This window comes from Chelonus insularis, unplaced genomic scaffold, assembly GCF_013357705.1.
Source record: "Chelonus insularis isolate UGA/USDA-ARS -01 unplaced genomic scaffold, ASM1335770v1 contig_633_pilon, whole genome shotgun sequence".
Taxonomy (NCBI): Eukaryota; Metazoa; Arthropoda; class Insecta; order Hymenoptera; family Braconidae; genus Chelonus; species Chelonus insularis.
Window position 1 is genome coordinate 306 of NW_023276676.1, and position 17,736 is coordinate 18,041.

At 31.3% G+C, this 17,736-nt stretch overlaps 1 protein-coding gene across 1 annotated transcript; it reads left to right on the top strand.

Moving 5' to 3' along the window:
* Nucleotides 1-499: 499 nt before the first annotated feature.
* LOC118070507 (LIM homeobox transcription factor 1-beta.1-like) lies at nucleotides 500-6,117 on the top strand. Its single transcript, XM_035089131.1, has 3 exons — nucleotides 500-590; nucleotides 5,679-5,984; nucleotides 6,038-6,117. The coding sequence occupies exons 1-3, from the start codon at nucleotides 500-502 to the stop codon at nucleotides 6,115-6,117; spliced, it is 477 nt and encodes a 158-aa protein (XP_034945022.1).
* The last annotated feature ends 11,619 nt before the right edge of the window (nucleotides 6,118-17,736 follow it).

Genomic DNA, 17,736 nt, shown 5'->3' on the forward strand with positions numbered 1-17,736 from the left:
ATTGTGTTCCGTCTTTTAAGAAAGAACAGCATCTTGTTTAGCGATTTATGTATCTACAAAAATGTAGTGCGTATCATAATTATGAAAAAACAAAAAAAAAGTTGAGTGGTGATTGTGGGATCCAATCATAAATACTTTTTTGTTGTAGACAGCCTTTTTCTACTAGTCTATATATATTGTAAAATATTTGTATGTCGCCATCTAATGACTATTAGACTAACGACAGTTTGTTAGTTAACAACGATTGCTTGACGACTAGATTGCTTATAGCAACGAGAAGAGAGTTTGTTTATCTCCAGTTTTTGTCTGAGACTTGAGTTGACCGCACGGATTCTTACTTTTAATTAATTACTATCAATCATTAATAAACATTTTAATTAATTTACTTATTTTCCGAAGTTGTTATTGAGTCTTATTTTACATTGGTGTTAGAAAGTGGTTCGTTTCGCGTGCCGTGAATATTTTTGTTGGTGATTTCTGGAAAAATATTTTAGAAATCATGTCAAAGAGTCCAAGTCGGAGACAAACTCGAGCTGCAAGGAGAACGCAATATGCGGATGGTGTCGAAGACGGGAGGAATGGGAGGACGGGTGAGCGGGAGAGAGTGAGATGGAAGCGTGGGGGAAGAAGACGAAAGCGTGAGCAGAGGCGGGGGGAAGAAGGGCGAAGAGAGACTCAAAAGTGGAGGGAAGAGAGAAGAAAGGGAAGGAAGAAGAAGAAGAACAAGAAGAAGAAGAAGAAGAATGAAGAAGATAATAAGATAAGAATACATAAGATAATAAGTAATGAAGAAGAAGAATGAAGAAGAAGAAGAATAGAAGAATATCAGAATGAAGAATAATAATAAGAAGAATAAGATGAAGAAGAAGAAGAAGAAGAATAAGAAGAAGTAAGAAGAATCAGTAGAATAAGAAGAAGACGAAGAATAATAATAGAATAATAAGAATGAAGAAGAAGAAGAATAATAAGAAGAATAAGAATACTAATATAATAAGCAATAATAATAATAATAATAATAAGAATAATAATAAGAATAATAATAAGTAATAATAATAATATAGAGAAGATAATAATATAATAATCAGAATAATAATAATAATAAGCATAATAAGATAATATAATAATAATAAGAATAATAATAATAATAATAATAATAATAATAATAATAATAATAATAATATAATAATAATAATAATAATAATAATAATAATACTAATAATAATAATAATATAATAATAATAATAATAATTAATTATTATAATAATAATAATAATAATAATAATAATAATAATAATAATAATAATAATAATCATAATAATCATAATAATAATAATAATAATAATAATAATAATAATAATAATAATAATAATAATAATAATAATAATAATAATAATCTGGAAATTCATAATTTAGAAAATAACTCTAATAATTTGGTTGAATCGGTCTCAACATTTTCAGTTAACAGTAGTTCTTTAGCTTTTGCAAAACCAGGAAAATTTGATGGTTCTCAGACGTGGGAATCTTATTTCCGTCAATTTGAGACTATCGCTCGTCTACATAAATGGACAAATGAAGTTAAAGCATCGATTTTAGTGTCCTGTTTGAAGGACAAAGCTCAAGTCATTTTAGAAAATTTGAGTTTAGAAGATTTAGGGAATTTCGATAAATTGAAGAAAATTTTGGAAGATCGTTTTGGTGAAGCTCAATTTTCTCGAGCTTATTTTAGTCGTTTTCAGGCTAGAAAACAGTCTGAAAATGAAAATTTAACTGATTTTTCAAATGATTTGGATAGGCTTGTCAAATTTGCGTATCCTTCGGTCTCTTCCGAAGAGAGAGATAGAATTGCTGGTTTACCAATTTATTTCCGGATTAAAAAAATTAAAGTTACAATTTCTCTTCGTTCAGAGAGAATTGAGTCTCTTCAATTAGCAACTCAGAGAGCTTTAGAGCTTGAGTCGATTAAAAATTTGACCTTCGGAGGTCAGAATAAAAACAACTTTAACAATAATTTCAAAAAAGATAAAATTTATTATGATAATAATAATCATTCTGATTCTGTTGAAGGAAATTTAAAATCTTTCAATAATCAAAATTCTTTTCATGGATTTAGATGTTGGATTTGTGGAATAGAAGGTCATTCTAAGAAGAATTGTAAGATTTTTCAGGCTGTTAAATCAAGTTTAACAGAAAAAAATTAAATTTGATTTGAAATTCTTTTAGATTAAATTCAGAGATTTAATTCAATTTTTCTTTAAAGTGAAGGAAATCGCCTAAAGTTTTAGTTATTTTTGGAAGGTCTTCATGCATCTGAAATCTACTTAAAGATGTTGTGTTTCGAATTTCAGAAAATCTTGAATGGTCGTTTTTAAGTGATTGAATGATTAGACTCGCTCCGTATGATGATAATGAATCATTGTTGACTCTTTCTGGATTCCTAATTCTGTTGAATTCAGGGTTTTTGTAACTTCCAGTCTGAGAATGTTGGCTCTCATTGATCATTTGATTGTTGATTTAAATTCACAATGTCTGTCCTGGAGCGTTCTCGTGGAGTTACTGTAGGATATACACGGTTGGAGTCATTGTACTGGAATCCTTTTCTTCATTTATTGGCCAAAGTGAAGCAAAGTGAGGTACTAGATGTCCATGGTATCCTAATATTTTTGTTCGGATAGTATGCGTAACTGTGAGCCTAACTTATAATAATTTAGTTTGCACAGTGAGCAGAAGCTATTGAACTTATTTATGAAAATTCCTTGCGCAAGGTGGAATTGAATTGATTGTTTTAATGATATTGAATCATTTATTTGAGAGTCAGATTTTCATTTAAAAAAGGGATGCGAAGTCGGAATTTATTTGGAGAATTGACTCCATGAAATGTGACCATTCAACCTAATTATTAATTGAACATTGAATTTATGATTAAAAATGAAATTTTTAAAGAACTTTGATTCTGTGAGGAACTTTTATTTTGTTTAGTTCCATGAGCTTTCAGTTTTTGGCTTTTCCTACTCTTTGGGTTCTTATGGTTCTTCCCAGTGGTTCCTCCTGATGAAAAAGAAGGATGGAAAGGGAATTGAAGATGGAAATTTTAATTTTTAATTTTTAATTTGACTAACGGACGATTAGTTCTTAAGAAATCTTTTATTGTATAGAATCACGTTATTAGTTTAATTTAAATCATTTTGGTCTGTTTGGAGGTTTTTACCCGCCGCAGGATTTTTCCCTCCTAATTATTTGTTTTATTTATTTTAAAGCAGACAGAGTTGGGAAGCGGCAATATTGGAATCTAGGCTGACTGATTATTATTTTGATTATCATAATTTCGAATTAGAAATTAAATTTTAGATCTTTCATGTTTTTTTATTTCAGCCTAATCCAATATTTTTACCCAACTAATAGGAATTGCCAGGTGGCAATTTTTTAGGAGATCGGGAGAAGTGTAAAATATTTGTTCGTCGCCATCTAATGACTATTAGACTAACGACAGTTTGTTAGTTAACAACGATTGCTTGACGACTAGATTGTTTATAGCAACGAGAAGAGAGTTTGTTTATCTCCAGTTTTTGTCTGAAACTTGAGTTGACCGCACGGATTCTTACTTTTAATTAATTGCTGTCAATCATTAATAAACATTTTAATTATTTACTTATTTTCCGAAGTTGTTATTGAGTCTTATTTTACAATATTATAAAACAAATAGTTTCTTTGGTACAAATTCATTTTGGAATAATATTTTAAAGGAAGAACAAAAAGGCTAAAAAATCATTTATATGACAACTTCAACGAAAGTTAGGGACGGCACATCTATCATCAGTATTATGATAGAAAAATTGTTTTTAACTTCCCAGCGGGAAGTGCGTATGTGCATATGTGCGTTCGGAATTATTTTTCGCCTCGATTATCTCGAGAATGAACAATGATATCGACGTGGAACCAACTGCATTCGACACGTAATTGCGCAACTTAGAACTGATTCGGTTTTCAACAAAATCGGCCCAGCCATTTTATTTCAGAACCAAAAAACTAGCAAAAATGGAAAATGACCTGAATTTCTCAATTCATAAATTATACCATTTTTTAGACAAAATTCGAAATCTTTCAAAAAATATGAATATTAAATAATTAGAATACTTGTATAAAAATATGATGACAATATTTCATCGAAAAAAGAAATTTTGAAAAAACAAAATCAGCAATGAAAGTATTTTAAACTCGTGTCAGGATTGAGAAAACAGCATTAAAGATGCTATAATAGTCTATAATAATTGTCAATAATATGGAATTGTGTCCATAACAATTAAACATTGTTACTAACAAGTGATTATTGATCATAGTAATATTTAAATAATAAGTTTTAAATTGTTATAAACAATAAAAATAGGGACCCTTATATATATATGAGTACTTTTAACGCATAATTTTTTCTTTTACTAAAAAAATATTACCAACCGTAGCAGATAAATGGAAACATACTTTTTTCGTGTATAACAATGAAATTTGTTGAAAATAATGAAAAAAAGGATCTATGAGGTATATTCGAATTCTCCTAACGCACAATTTTTTCTATTATTGAAATGAAGTAACTAAGCATATCAAATGAATAAAAACACATTCATTTCGTTTATAACAATTCTATTCGTTATAAAGAATGGAAACGGGTTCTTTTCGACTTGTTTTTTCATTTTTTCCACTGGGAAGTTGGTCGTGTGGACCTTTCGGGTCGCACCCAGACTACTGCAGAGCACTGATATTTTCATACATATTCTCTTCGTGTTATCATACTCAAAACAATATAAAGCCATTTTTCAGAAGTATATATAAAAGTAGCACGAATTATTCATTCATGTGGCTTATATATAAGTCACACAAATGTACAGATGGTAGAAAAACGTAAATATCCTGCAAACTATTAGGAATATCTCTATATTCTTCGAAGGACCTTGTAAGAAGATCAAGACACACCTTATAAGCTATCAAAAACATGGTGTCACATAAATGTCCAGCTTACAGATTTTTACATACATGTATATTATCACACACTACTCCCTTTATTTCTCATCCTTCCTCTTTCACACACCTTTTTATCTCTCCTTCTCAACACATACTCTTCCTCCTCTATCACTTTGCCTCCCTTTCTTTCCTACCTGCCCGACACTCTATTACACACATAGTATGCCAGGTTGCGTCTGCAGCCGACTTACGCCTTAACCATTGGATTTCATTTGCATAATGACACAGGAAAACTGCAGAATACCTGTGATAGCAAACCTATGAGTAGCAAATTCAAGATCGCTAATAAACTGTCTGCAGAAAAAAATGCGTGACATCACACACACACGTATATTTAATATTGCAAATTCACAAAAATGTAAACAAGTATGCATTTAGGTTTAAGTGTACAAACTCAACTTTAACACTACCTAACAATTGTCAATCACAAATATGTTTTACGATTTCTGTTACAAAGTCAAATATTATTCACGTTCAGTGAAAAATGAAATGGATTGCACTATCAGACGTATTTTGAGATTAATATGATGCTGTTGTGTTTCATAATATGACCATTTTTTGAGTGATTTTACATCGGAAAAAAAAAAATACATTTTATAGAAAGCTCTATTTTAATTACTCCGATTATCGATCATGTATAAAGACTAAACCGTTTCTATTTTTTCTAGATGATGACATATTAGACGATGTGAGACCCCGAGATGGCCGTCGCGGACCGAAACGACCACGCACCATTCTTACATCTGCTCAGAGACGACAATTTAAGGCCTCCTTCGAGTTATCACCAAAACCATGTAGAAAAGTTCGTGAAGCACTTGCAAAAGATACGGGATTGAGTGTACGTGTAGTTCAAGTGTGGTTTCAGAACCAACGAGCAAAAATGAAAAAGCTCCAACGGAAAGCAAAATCAGACACAAACTCAGAAAAAGATACAAAAGATGACAGAAGAGCTGATAGCCCTCATAGCGACCACGGTGAGTCATTTTTTTCTAAATGTTAGTTTAATACTAATAGATATCAAATACAGAAGCTCTTCATAACTCAAAATTAGAGTTTACACGGTACAGACTTTTATTGATATTTGAAGCCACGCTGACACATCATTGAATTTCAACTCTTGAGCTTTTCTGATTAGAAATTATAATGCACTGTTCAAAAAATCAGCTTCTCAATCCAACCATTATTCATTGCGTCATTCAGGTAACAGGGAAATAGTTTGAAAAATAATAATTTACAGGCATGCACCAAAAAAAGGGAGTCTTACGGAACCAAAAAATTTACAAATTTCAGAATTATCTGTTCCAAGTAAGATAGAGTGAGAATATATCTATCCATCTCCGTCTTATTTGTCAGAAAAAAAGTGCGAATTCGAGCAGTTGGCGAGCGAGCTCAGTTTCCACTTTAACTTCTGTTTCCAAGCCTGAAACTTATAATCCATAAATGTAAACAACATAGATAATTACGCATGTATATGCTGGCTCTGTAAAAAGATCGCTCGGCTTTTATTTAGCTGAACGGTGTCCGATTTCAACTACAGCAAAATTTTTTTTTATTCAAATTGCATGTAATTGCAATTTTATCATACCAAAAATGAGTTTTCAGTTTCAATTTTTATGTAAAACCATCTTTTAATTAAACGATGAAAAAATTTGAAAACGGCCATTAACCTTTTTTCATACAGATACATTGATAATAGCCTGTTGTTAACAACTTATTGACAATGAAAAATAGTTTAAACAATCCGCGGCGAGTTCCGGCACATCGCGGGCAAGCTTTACACCCACTCTTCATGCCCAAGCCTGCTGCTTATAGTTCACAAGCATAAATAGAGAGATTATTAATACGACAGCTCTGCGGTCAGAACGCTGGACTTCTATTTTGTCGATTAGGGTTCGATCCCAGTAATAGTAATGCAAAAATGACTTGTTTACATTAGTTCAAAATCAATTCCTATTGTTTTTCAAAGATAATATTTTCTGTAAAAGAAAATTCATAGTAACTCCTTCTTCGACCTTAGTTTATTTTCAGAAAAATAAGTTTTTTTATACTGTTTAAATATTCTTTCACTCTGTATAATTAATAGGAAGACCAATTTTATAAAATATACGAATAATTATATCTAGAGTAGCGGTAGATACTTGACGCCACGTCACCTGCACTTTTTGCCTATCCAACTATTGCCCCTTGTCAAGCTAAGGCGCTCTAGTGACTTACATTTCTAGTGCCGACCGCCGACCAAAGCGGATAAAACTGGTACTACGGGAGACCAAAATCCAAACCCGCATCCGGGGCTGCAAAGTCGAAAAACGACATGCAGGAACCGGGTGCTTTCGGTCAATTGAGGTTGGACTCGTCGTGATATGTTGCAAGGTCTTAGGCTAGATGCGTGTATCCTTGTGCCTTTCTAAAGGCGCGAGAATATTACGTCCCAAGTAACGCCGTCACTAGGAGTAGAGCCATTTCCAGAGTTATGCCTTATAAGGCGAGGTACTCAAACAAAATGTCCTCCTCAGGACAGGGAAACAAGAATTTACATTGCCGAGGAACACGCTACTTTATACTGAAAAGTTCGCTCGTGACGTCCCGACGCAATGTTTAACTGTAAATATCTCGATAACTAATCCAAATTAGGGAATAATTTTTAGTATACAATTAATAACGTCTGTTAGCTTTGATTTGAATCGAAAATCAGTTTCATTCAGTAAGTACTTATCAAGATACAGAATAGGCCACACCCCTCATTCTGTTTTCCGCACATTTCAATTCAATTTCTAGCCTCTTCTTTGTCAGTCTTATCTAAAAACCATTTGACGCAAACCTCTCTCTCTCGTAGCCAAGATTTTTCAACGATATATATAGGTATACTCCAAATGTGTAATGTCAGCAAATGAATGGTTTTTATGTTTCGTTCGTTAATATTCATAAAGAAAATATAAATAATATGAATTACTTATGGATTATTTTTAAATATGAATTATGTGAAACATGAGTTGATTAAAATTTTTCAAATATTGAAATTTCAGAAAATATTTTTTAATTCTCTAAAAATTTCAGAAAAGTTTGGATATTTTCGATGAATTCCTAGTAATGCCTAGAATTTTTCAGAATGTTCGAGAATTTTACCTTTGTTGGCAAAAAAAATCCGTTTCTATTGAGGATGCATGATGAATAATTTTTTTCGCTCATAGGAAAAATATGTCGTTGGTAGAAATCGTACATATTTCATTGACCTCGTTTTCAATTCTTTATAAAAAATGCAGTTCTTATGAAAAAAAATTTTCTATGTCAAATAACTTTATTTTCGTAAAAGAAAAGATTACGCGTTAGAAGAACTCAAATATGTTGTATTGAACCCGTTTCAACTGTTTATAACGAATTCAATTGTTATAAACAATTTACAGAAATAATAAGTAGCCTATGTTACTTCTATCGTCCCATTTTTTATAGCTGCAAAGTTTGATTGAAATCAGTTCAGCCATTTCTGAGATTACCCGAACAGACAGACAGACAACAATTCTAAAAATGGCCATTTACGTTTTAACGGCACGCAAATAACCCTCTGAGCTCATTTTGAGGCAGTTTTTTTTAAAATCATAAACAGACACTCTGATTTTATATATATATATATATATATATATATATAAAATCCTACCAAAACCGACTTCACCAGATGTCGGTAAAACTTTGCGCCAAGTCCACGTCCTAAGTGACTCTAATATAATAACATTCATATGTGATAGACTATTGGAATATTTAGATACCAAAAATATTTGAAATTACATGTAATGTCAAGTCCTACAAATTGCCTAATTTTCTACAAATTCCGGGAATAAAATATAAAATATGATAACCGTATACTTTTTTACTGAAATATTTGTCAATGTTTTCAAATCATAAATGCTCATGAAGTATTTTAAAAATAGAACATCATTAAAATTGGGCCAAGTCATCAATTTTTTCTTCAAATGAATATTTTTTTCGATTAATTTAAATCACCCAAAAAATTGCTGTTAATTCTTAACATTTTATTCGAAGAATATTTTTGTAAATAACATGAAAATGAAAATGATATCTTCGAAAAGTCCTTAGTTTTTCCTTATCAATTGAAAGCAAAAAGATTCTATTCCATTCAATAAATGACTCGGCATTACATGTGATTTCAGTTATTTTTGGTATAGTTCTTTGTACATAAGGACATTTGAAACTGGATTGGGCAGACTTTCAAGCAAAAGTGGGCTAAGTTCTATAGTTTTTTGATTTCAAACATAATTTTTATCTGTAATTCAAAATCAACTTAAATTTCATAAGCCAATAGTACGTTTCTAGTTCGAAAAGATCATGAAAAAAAAACGCGGCTAACTTGGCGTTTTACTTGATTTCACATATTTTTTTGATCGTACCTTTTTTTCATTCAAACTATTTTTACTTGAATGTGGAATTGGCGCCAATTTTTACAGGCATTCGTAAATGCCTGTTTTGTTCGGATTTCACTTATTTTTAAAATGAAAACTTCTTTAGGCGCGTTGGAGCAATTTTTAGTAGGAGACAAACTTGTGAGTTCACATCACCAAACCATCTGCGTTACCGATGTAGTAACGTTAATAGTATGTCTATAGCTATGATAGATATTAAAACGTGGACTAATACTGATAGGTTCAATTTACAAATTATAAATTTTCAATTCTTCATACTACAATTTCGAAAATTTAAACTATTGTTATATGATAGTTTCAAGTTTTACTTCTATCACTAGTCCCTATGATTGCCTGAAATTTCGTCTTTAAACTTACTGTGGGATTGCTACGACGATAACAATTTGATTTTATTTGAATATTTTTGTATTTCAAATTTCTGAAAATCGAAATTTTTGAGCTAGATACATTAGTAAAAGAAGTTGTATAATCATTACGAGCTTTAGAATGCTGTTACTGAAATGACTATCATTCGAAAAAACAGTGGTTACTCTACGAATACATTTCTCAAGAAAACTAGTACCATTGATAGAAGATAGGAATGTACAAATTATTCTATGGATAAATTAGAATTTCAGATGCATTCATAGAATTCTTCTGCAAGAAACATTGATGGCCTCCTTCACCCCATATAGCTATCCCTTACCCAACTATAAATCTTGTATTCCAAGTATAATGAAAATCATACTGATTATCGAAAAATTTTATTATTTATCACACCGTTTTGATTATCAAACAATCTATGATAGCATGATTTTGCACATCTGTCGTAATTCAAAGTTTTAATCGTTGAATATGAGTACTTTTACAACTTTTTCGAAGGTCTGAAGTGTTTATTGTATAAAAATAGAATGTAAGCGTGTTTACTGTTCGTTGGCCATCTTTCATACTTATGATTTAAATCATCGATTTTAACCCACTTCGAAGATGTTTTTTTTTATCATACTGTAGAAATGACCTGGCGATAAAGACTTACTTTCATAGAATACAGCGCTCTTTTCTGTGTAAATTTTATGACAGATATTGCCTTTTCTTTTTCGCCATCAGGAAATATATTTAAGGAAACAGCAACAATGGCCCAGTAGAAGGGCCATTGGAATTTTACGTTGACATTCAGTTTCCTGACTACATGTTGGACAAGTACTTTCTTCTTTTTGACAATGAGAATAGGCGTTTTTTAGTAAACTGTTAATATTAGTTATACTTAAAGGAATCGAAAACGATAATTGGATAGTTTCTTCTGCGTACGAATTGACATAACTGCAAGTATTGCATCGATCCATATATTGTAAATGATTAGTAAATAGTTGTTGGATTTCATAATATTTTATACATAACGAATCAAATAATAATAGAGGGTCTGTTTTTCCATCAGCATTAAAATGATTTCCAATATCTTCTAGCAGTATGGAAGTATTCAGGTCACTGTGATAATTTATATACATTAAAAATAATTGTTTCAAAGGAGACTTAGAGGTATCAGTCAAATCTCTAGAAAAATTTGATGTCAAAATACAATTACTAATTAATTGCATAGTAGCATTTGCAAAATTTTTTCTCCCATTATCGTCTTCTAATCCATTGATTGTAATTTCTCGATTTTATGATCTGCAAAATTATGACTACTATCAGAAATATCTGATTTATTCACAGTCTACTAAAAATCAGGTACTTTATTAGGAGTCTTTCGTTAAGTGCAATTTCTCAGAAACTATGTTTTTATACAAACATAATTTATAACTATTTCAGCTATTTTCTATGCTACATAGGTGTATTTTTTGCTTTTCTATTATTCTGCGGAACCCGTTCTTATTTCTTCAAGACAGAAAAAAGTTCAACTTAAAAATGTCTTATAAAAATAGCGAAAGATATGATATTTTAATAAGACATTATTTAAGACTAAAAACAACTTATAACTATTTTAGCTATTTCCTATGCTACATAGGTGTATTTTTTGCTTTTCTTTTTTCTATTATTCTGCTTATGATATAAGATAACTACCTATTAAATATGAAAGCATAACATGTAGTAATTATAAAGATATTTGCATATAAAGATGCGTTGATGACGTCACACAAAATTTTTCGTGTATAGAGTAGTCTATAGCCTCGGTGCTCATGAGGGAAACAGCGCACTAGTAAAAAAACAGAAAGAGAGAGAGAAAGAAGGTTAATGTGCGGATAGAATATTTTTTCTCGTATGTCATCTATTGATGTAGAGCTGCCAACTCAAGAAATCTGAGAATCTTGACTTTTGTCAAATATTTTTTAGAAAAGTTCAGACTTTCAATCTTTACGGATAAATATCTTCTCAATAAATAGATTAAAAATTTGTACAGCGTATTTGCTGTACTTCAAAAGTTAAAAGAAAAAATAGAATTGAGAGGAAAGGGGAAGGGTAAAATTTCTTGTGAAGAGTGTCTCCTGTTTCGCGCTGTCATGAGAGAGTGCGAGAGAGAAAGAGAGAGAGAGAGAGCGAGAGAGAGAGAGAGGAGAGAGAGAGGATAATATGAAAAAGTGTGAGAAACAGAAAGTGGGACGTGGACTTGGCGCGAGTGACGAGCAGATCACTCTTGATAAAATGTTCAGTGTCTGTCTGTATCTCGAGAAGGTTGTTAACAAGGTTATAGACAACTTTCTATTTATGTAAATTGTTTATAACGATTAAAATTGTTATAAACAATGAGTAATATACTTTATGCTATATATTTAAATTCTCTCAACGCATAATTTTTTTTTACTACAATAAAGTTACGAACTACAATAAATGCATAGCAATGTGCGTCTTAATTTTATCTATTTATTATTATGAAACGTAATTCTACGCATTATGCGAATGAAGTTACGGGAATCTGCTAGTTCATAACAAATTAGAAAAAAGAAAAACATACGATACATTAATAGATACTGTTATAGTTTGGAGCATAATTATAAAACTTGTGTCAGCCTTTAAGTAATTATTTATAGCGTATAAGGAAATATGACTGATACTTTTATTAATTATTTTTTAGAATTTTTATCTATTTGGTTCTTGTTTTAAGTCAAGAATTTAACAATTCTGAATACTTAGTTTCAGCATATAATATTTGACTTTGTTATAAATAGATAAAAAGGGAATCTATGTTATTAATTCGAATTCTTCAAACGAGATATTATTTCCTCTACTAAAAAAAAGTTACGTGTTATGTAACATAGATAAGATAGATAGATGTAACATAGATCAAAACCGACTTTATTTGTTTACAATGCCTAAATTTGTTCTGAATAATAAAAAGCAGGATTTATGCATCAATTGGAGTTTTTTTGGCGAGATATCATTTCGTTTACGGAAAAAAAAGGTTACTAACACTGTAAATTAAACAGAATTTTTTGTTTGTTTGTAACAATTGAATTTCTCCTAAGCATTGAAAAACAGGATATATGTGGTAAATTCAAATTCTTTTAACGGGACATTTTCTCTTCCATTCATAAAACGTTACTTGTCATTTTGAATAAATGTGATCGAACATGTTCTTTAGAACGATAATTTTTTCTAGATGAGCATAAGTTGAATCTTACATTAGAATTCGAATTTCTATTGTTTTCCATTAATGTATCTGAAATTACCACATTTAAACGACAAAATTGTTATTCAAAACGTTACTCAATCAATCGATTCTTATGCAACGTAATTATTTCACATTGATTATTTACAATAGATAAGAGATTCTTCAATAATCGAGTATTGTAACGTAGATTGTAAGGAAAAAACAAAGCACCCTTTCTAGTAGCCAGTCCTGACATCAGAATTTCTGTTAGACTTACGTACGTCTGTTTTTCGTTCTGCAACAGATTGCCATTTATTTCATACAAAAATTTTACGTCTGTCTGTTTTAGAAAAACCGCAGATACATATGTAAATGACAAACTTAGGGCAACATTTGTAAGTCTTACCTTGTTGTGGCCACGAGGGCTATAGACCTTTCATCAAACTTCATTTCTTTACTCCAGTGGGAAGATTGGTATTACTTCGACTTCGATTAACTCATTTCAAATCAACTTGCCTTGCTTTAATCATTGCTAGAAATGAGAAATGAAGTTAAACAAACGTCTGTATTCAATACTAAGAGAATTTATAATAAATAATCGAACTCAAGATGATCACGAGAAATTTGAGTTGTTTTACTGTAAATGCGAGCTTTGATTAAATGAAGAATACTGACGAATAAAAATAAATTTTAAAAAAACTTTTTTTGTTGTTTATTGATCTTTCGTATGTAGCTAAGTTACCACGTCAATGTATTATTCATTATTATTATTCGTTTATTAGCAAAAAAAAAGCTATACATAGAATATACATATAAGGATGAATCGCGATTTATAAACAAAAGGAATAAAAAGTATACATTTATCGAAAGTATTCTTATAGAAGAAATGTCTAGAAAAACAAAAATGAAACAAAAATAAATTTCATCCAGATCAGATTAATAGTCTTATTACACAACCAACTTGAAGTTTATTATTCTTGATTTCAGTCAATAATTGTCTTCGAAAAGAACACTTTAATATCTCTGATCTCTAACAAACTTATTATACAATGGAAAACCATCATAATCGATGCACCTTTTTTCTCTTTCCGTTCTTTTCCATTCACAGCCAAATTATCTGCTCTTCAAAGATTATACTTATAGCTCTTATACGACACAATATCACAAATATAATTTGGAAGCATCTTATTGAGCATTTTATATATGAAAATACAAACATTACACTTTATTCTTTGCTCAATTGATAAGAAACCTAAAGTATTCAACCTATCTTCGATTCTCGTATATCTGTTAACATTTGATATTACTCGCATAGCACAATTTTGCAATACTTGTATTTGTTGATATACTTCTGATTGAGGTTTAATAAAATTGTACTGCAATATTCTAGGTGCGGAGATATAATACTTTTGTATAATGTTATTTTGGCAAAATGACTTAATGTGAATCTTAACCTACTCGTACAATTTATTTTTTTATTAACTTTACCTATAATCCATTTAGCATGCTCATTAAATTTCAGTCTATTATCATTAATTACACCAAGATATTTGGTTTTACAAACTCCTTCGACTTGACAATTATCAAACCTTATTTGACATTTTTCACCAGAACTTATTCTTCTAGTATCTCAGATTATCATATAGTTTTCTTAATATTAATTATCAATGAGTTAGGTTTCATCCAATCTCTTAACATATCAAGACTTTTATTTAAATTCACTTCTATATTTTTTACATATTTACTGCTCTTACAAATTAATAAATCATCAGCAAACAATCTGCATTCACAACCTACTGCTTTCAATTCATCTATTACATCATTTATATACGATATAAATAACAGTGGTCCTAACTTGGACCCTTGGGGTACACCATGCAGTACATTCTGCTCAGCAGATAAAACATTATTAATTTTTGTTGTTGTGTTCCATTCTCAAGATATGCACTAAACCATTTCAATACATTGCCTTTTATCCCATATTTATACATTTTATTCAATAAAACTGTTCTACTAATTGTCTTAAAGGCTCTTTTAAAATCAATAAAGACAACTCCAACCAATTTACCATCATCAAGCACCCTTCTCCACCTACTCAAAACCTCATTGAGTAAGGTTTCACTGTAAAGCTTGCTCCTAAAACCAGACTGTTCACTTCTGAGAATGTCATTTTTATTGATAAATTCTCACAATTGGTCTTTAACTACTTGCTCTACTATCTTTTCAATAATTGGCAATGTATTTATTGGTCTGAATTCATCAATTTTATTTGTGTTAGCTATTTTTGGATGGATGAATGTTGCTTAGCAACGGTACATGATGTCCGCCGCATATACATGTGCTCATAGCCAATTTTTCTCGTGCAAACGTAATTAAACATTTTCAATCATGAATGGCACGTGCATTTAAACAGGTTTACGAAAACCACAAGCCCCATTTACTCAATAAACTAAAAAATATCTTATTATCCATAACGATTTACAATTATTTCTGGTGAATTATAGAATTCTTTATGTATTATTTAATTAACTAGCAAATATAGAACGCACTACGAGTGCACTTTTTCAATAAAATTTTCAAAAAATGTTCTTTTAATTTTAAGTAAATAATAATCTATAATAAATATTTTCTAAATATATATTGTGACGTTATTTTTTTCTGAATAACATCCTATTGACTATTATTATTATTGTTTTAATAGATGTTGGAGGCTAACTCTAACCCAGCTAGTTCGCACTAGCTATTTTTCACGTGTTGTTCTATATTTTTAGGCTTTCAGGTGCTTTTTCAATGGTCATTACAGTTATTGGTTACGTTTTGCTTACAGATTATTTTATTCCAATATATACTTTTGTTAATAACTATTTATCGTGATTGTTGATTAAAAATATCATTGTTAAAGAGAGTTAACAAGGTTGGAAGATTCTATATTTAATTAAAGTACCATAAAAGACTCAATAGGATGAGGAAGGGATAGTAGAGAGGAAGGAAAAAGTATTTGTGGAGTTGGAAACCATTAAGAGGAGAAGTAGATCGCTAACGTGGAAATTATAAGATAGAATTCGATTGTATTTTAGCTTTGAGTCGTTCATTGAGATTGGATAATGTTTGAAGTTCTGTAAGAATATTTAAGCAATGGAAGAAATTGTAGAATGCTCCAGAACTTAACTAGTAGTAAGTAGAAATAGAAATAAAAAAGAGCAATAATAATTTTTATTTTATTTTATTATACTAAAACTTACTAAAATTGTTATAGTTATTATATTATATTACATTATATATTATAAATATTTTATGGCCATTTGTCCTTCTGCTCTATGCCCTACGACGCTCCCTAGAGGGCCCTGCTCCCTGGTCCTCCTGATTGCCCCAGATGTCCTCATGGAGTCTGAAAGTAAAAGAAAAATAGGTTATAATATTAACTGTATACACTAAATAATTACTGGCAGTAAACTGTCAAGAAAAGGAAAACACGTACTCTGGACTGATCTGGAAGCACTCGAGGTGGCTCCTGAAGCAATGCAGGAGACGGTCAGCCTTGACATCGTCGATGGTGACCGACCGGGTACCTATAGGGTTTAGCTGCGTCTCGACGCCTCCAACTCTCCAGACAGAGCCTCTCCAGGTCTCTCAGGACGGCTACAATCTGTTTGACAAAAACAGGCTTAGCCAAAACCGTCTCCAGAATAGTCCGGACCTTAAGAAAAGCCTGAAAAACCATTGAAAATTTCTAATCAGTAAAGATCGTTTAATTACACGAGCTGCAAGGTGTCAAATTTAGTAAATAATTACTTACCCCCAAGTCCAGTTCCAGCAGGGCAAACATGAAGAAGTTTCCATATCATTTAAAAATTGCTCCATTTTGTGTACCCGCTTACACATTTCAAATCTGTACAAGACTGACACTGCGACGTCTTCTTTTCGAAGCGTAATCTAAAGTATTTGCTTGCATAGCAAATTCCTTTAATCGCAGAGATGAACCCTTCAGTGACCATTCTTCGCTTTACATCAAGGCTTAAATTATAGTGAGCACATGCCGCTGTTTGGTTAAAGGGTCTTGACGAGCCATCTAGCGGTCGACAGCAATGGTATGGCTTTTGGCTAGTATACAGGTGGCAGAGGATGTGTTACCACGCTCGAGAGTAAGAGTGGCGGGGCTGACGCTTGGTGGGACCGACTCCGACTCACGCCGGCTGAGCGCTGTTTCGAGCATTTAGTGTTGCCCAGTCAGGGCCTACACACGGGGGGCCTGTTGCTGCTGCTCACCACATGGGTGAATATGGGAAAACAGATAGATACATATTTAACGCTCCGAGCCATGTGTAGCACAGGGCAATGTTTGACGCCGTTACTTAGCAACGCGGCATGATGGCCACCGCAGATACACGTGCTCACAGCAAATAATGTTCTTGATCAAACGTAATTAAATATAATAAGGTACGCTATTATTGTTGATAAAGGCGTAGATTTTTTTATTATTTTATTGACATATTTCGATAAAATTTTACATTATCTCGACATAATCGTGACTCAAATATACATGGTAAAAATTGTAAAAATACAGCGTTATTGTATTGAGAGATGTTTCATATTTAATTACTTGCTCGATATTCAAAAGGAAGTGATAAATACGCATCTTTAATACGGCGCTTTTTATTTTGTAAACGAGTTGTTTTTGTTTCAGACGTGTAACAACTTGATTAAAGGGTGTTTGTCTAATTGCATCAA